The sequence below is a fragment of the Poecilia reticulata genome, linkage group LG8, assembly GCF_000633615.1.
Source record: "Poecilia reticulata strain Guanapo linkage group LG8, Guppy_female_1.0+MT, whole genome shotgun sequence".
Lineage (NCBI taxonomy): Eukaryota > Metazoa > Chordata > Actinopteri > Cyprinodontiformes > Poeciliidae > Poecilia > Poecilia reticulata.
This window is the reverse complement of record NC_024338.1, coordinates 6,930,673-6,933,218: the sequence shown is the minus strand read 5'-3', so window position 1 is coordinate 6,933,218 and position 2,546 is coordinate 6,930,673. Positions and strand designations below refer to the sequence as shown.

Sequence of the window (2,546 nt, the reverse complement as noted above, 5' to 3'; positions counted from 1 at the left end):
CGAGCTCACCGCAGGATGTCTGGCTTCGACGACCCCGGGGTTTACTACAGCGACAACTTCGGAGGAGGAGAGGCTCCCGGCGGGGACGAAGGCGGACAGAAGCGCGTCCAGATCAAGAAGAGGTTCCGCGAGTTCCTGCGCCAGTTCCGAGTGGGAACCGACCGGACCGGCTTTACGTACAAATACAGGTGAATGTTGTGGCAAAGCAAATCATAAAAATAACAATAACGCAATCGCAAACTCTTGTTAGATTGACTTTTCTGAGGATATTTGTTGKAAACTTAGAAAGTTAGGCATTGTTGGATGTTTAGGTGAAGAAATGTGATTTAAGAAGGTGTTAGGAGGCATTCTTTGTGACAGATCTGTTCTGGATCAGGACAAAAGGGAGAGAGGAAAAAAAAAAGAATCTGTTTTTGATCCGCTTCAGCAGACGAAGCCGAAGTTAGCTTCCGATTGCAACTAAAAAGCCATTACACCTATTTTTCACTGCCTCGAGTGTCTTTAATCTGTTCTAGTTTAACAACTGAAATACTTCAGATTTGGTCTAGGTTATTTTTCACTCGGAGGGGAATAGGTAAAACGAAGTTTGTGACTTGTAAAGCTTTAACAAAAGTGCAATTTCAGCAGTTTTTATGCATSGCCCACATTAAAAACGCTCCAAAGCTACAACACCTCTGCAAACCKGGACTCAACTATCTAACACCTGTCGTGTGATTTGTGAAACCTTTATAATCTGATTTCAAGATGTTGCAGTTTTGGAGCTGGAGCGATTGTAAAGTGGTTCAGATGCATAAAATTAACTGAAATCGCCCTTTATTGACATTTCTCAAATCAAACAAAGGTGTCAAAAAGCACCATCTTTGTTGTAAATATTCTTCTGTTAGTTTAGAATAATTTAGACGAGGTTTGTTGTGTCTGAGTATTTTAGTTTTTAAACTAGAACACATTAAATCCACTCGAGATGGTGAAAAATTAGGTGGAATCGCCCTTTAGTACAATCATAAGCCAACTTCAGCTTCATTTTCAGCAGGGGGTAGTTTTTCCAAATACCCAAAGCCACTTTCAGAACCACTATTGAAGTAATTAAATCTGGACTTGTTTTAAAGGCAGAAASCATTTGTGGAAGCGTGGTAATGTCAGTCAGAATGCTTAGAGTGGTTATAGAAACAACTGCTTCACAACAGAAATAAATCCTGAGTGTTTTTAACGGACTTCATAAACCAGGGATGAGCTGAAGCGGCACTACACCCTGGGGGAGTTCTGGGTGGAGGTGGAGATGGAGGACCTCGCCAGCTTCGACGAAGATTTGTCCGACTGCCTTTACAAGCTGCCCACCGAGAACCTGCCCCTGGTCCGTTCACCTTCCTTATCTTTATTTATTTTTATTTTTTTTACATCACAGCAATTTCTTTCTCTTCACATTGATTMAATTTTTTCTTCTTCTTTAAATTGCAGCTGGAGGAAGCTGCCAAGGAGGTAGCAGACGAGGTGACCCGTCCCCGGCCCGTTGGCGAGGAGACGGTGCAGGACATCCAGGTCATGCTGAAGAGCGACGCCCATCACGCTTCCATTCGCAGCCTTAAGGTTTTTATCAAAGATCATTTAACTTGATTTTTTTTTTAAAAATAAAAATGTTTAAAGGTGACTTTAAAGGGTCAGTATCATGTAAAATCTACTTTTTTGAGCTTTACATCATGTTAAAATGTTATTCCCCCACCAAAAACATACCTGTAGTGTTGCTTTGATTCTTTCATGCGTGTTTGAGAAATCCTTTAATCTCCATGGCAACCATTCAGCTGTGCAAAACGCCTGCAAGGACTAAGCCCCGCCTTCAAAAAGGCTCTTCCTCAGAGAGTTGCCGTTTCCAAGCTTCTGTCTCAGAGCCTCCGTCCCCTGTAACGTCTCCACCCTGCTCCTTCAGACTAGCCAGTAGCAATTAGCAAACACTTCTGCCGAGCTCATTATAGGAGCTACTTCTTAGTGAAACGCTGGTAAAAACGCTGTTAAAGGGTTGAGAGAGGAGCCATGTTGTGATGACTTCCTGATGGTGGAGATTTAGAAAGAGCAGGAGCTTCTTAAAGAGACAGAGGCCCAATTTCAAGGCATTAAATTACAAATTCAATTTTCTTTTAAGTCATATTTGACATTTACAGCGTTTTTCTAACTACTGAATGTMACACAGTTACTCAATTGTGCTGGAAACTGATACGATGGAAAACACAAAATACTGTCCCCTTAARRCTTTATAGAGACACCGTTTATTGAAACTAACAACATTCTTCTTAGCGAAATCGCATCAGCTCAGTTAGCTCGTACGAAAAATGCCTGTAAAACRCCCCTTTAATCATGAGATCCTCCCGTGTCAGTCGGAGCAGGTGTCCCGCCTGGTGAAGGTGCACGGCATYGTCATCTCGGCCACGGCCGTCAAGGCRAAGGCCACCAAGGTGTGCCTGCAGTGTCGCGGTTGCCGCGGCGTCCTGCCCAACATCCCGCTGCCACCGGGCCTGCAGGGCTACGCTCTGCCACGCAAGTGCAACAGGTGAGTT

General features: G+C 43.5%; 1 protein-coding gene across 1 annotated transcript in view; it reads left to right on the top strand.

Annotated features, from left to right (window-relative positions):
- Nucleotides 1–6: 6 nt before the first annotated feature.
- The window catches only part of mcm5 (minichromosome maintenance complex component 5), a 7,738-nt gene continuing 5,198 nt past the window's right edge, over nt 7–2,546 (top strand). Inside the window, exons 1-4 of the mRNA XM_008415636.1 lie at nt 7–188; nt 1,225–1,351; nt 1,456–1,584; nt 2,367–2,539. Coding sequence (XP_008413858.1) covers nt 16–188; nt 1,225–1,351; nt 1,456–1,584; nt 2,367–2,539 — 602 coding nt within the window. The 5' untranslated portion in view covers nt 7–15. The remainder of the gene's footprint in view (nt 189–1,224; nt 1,352–1,455; nt 1,585–2,366; nt 2,540–2,546) is intronic.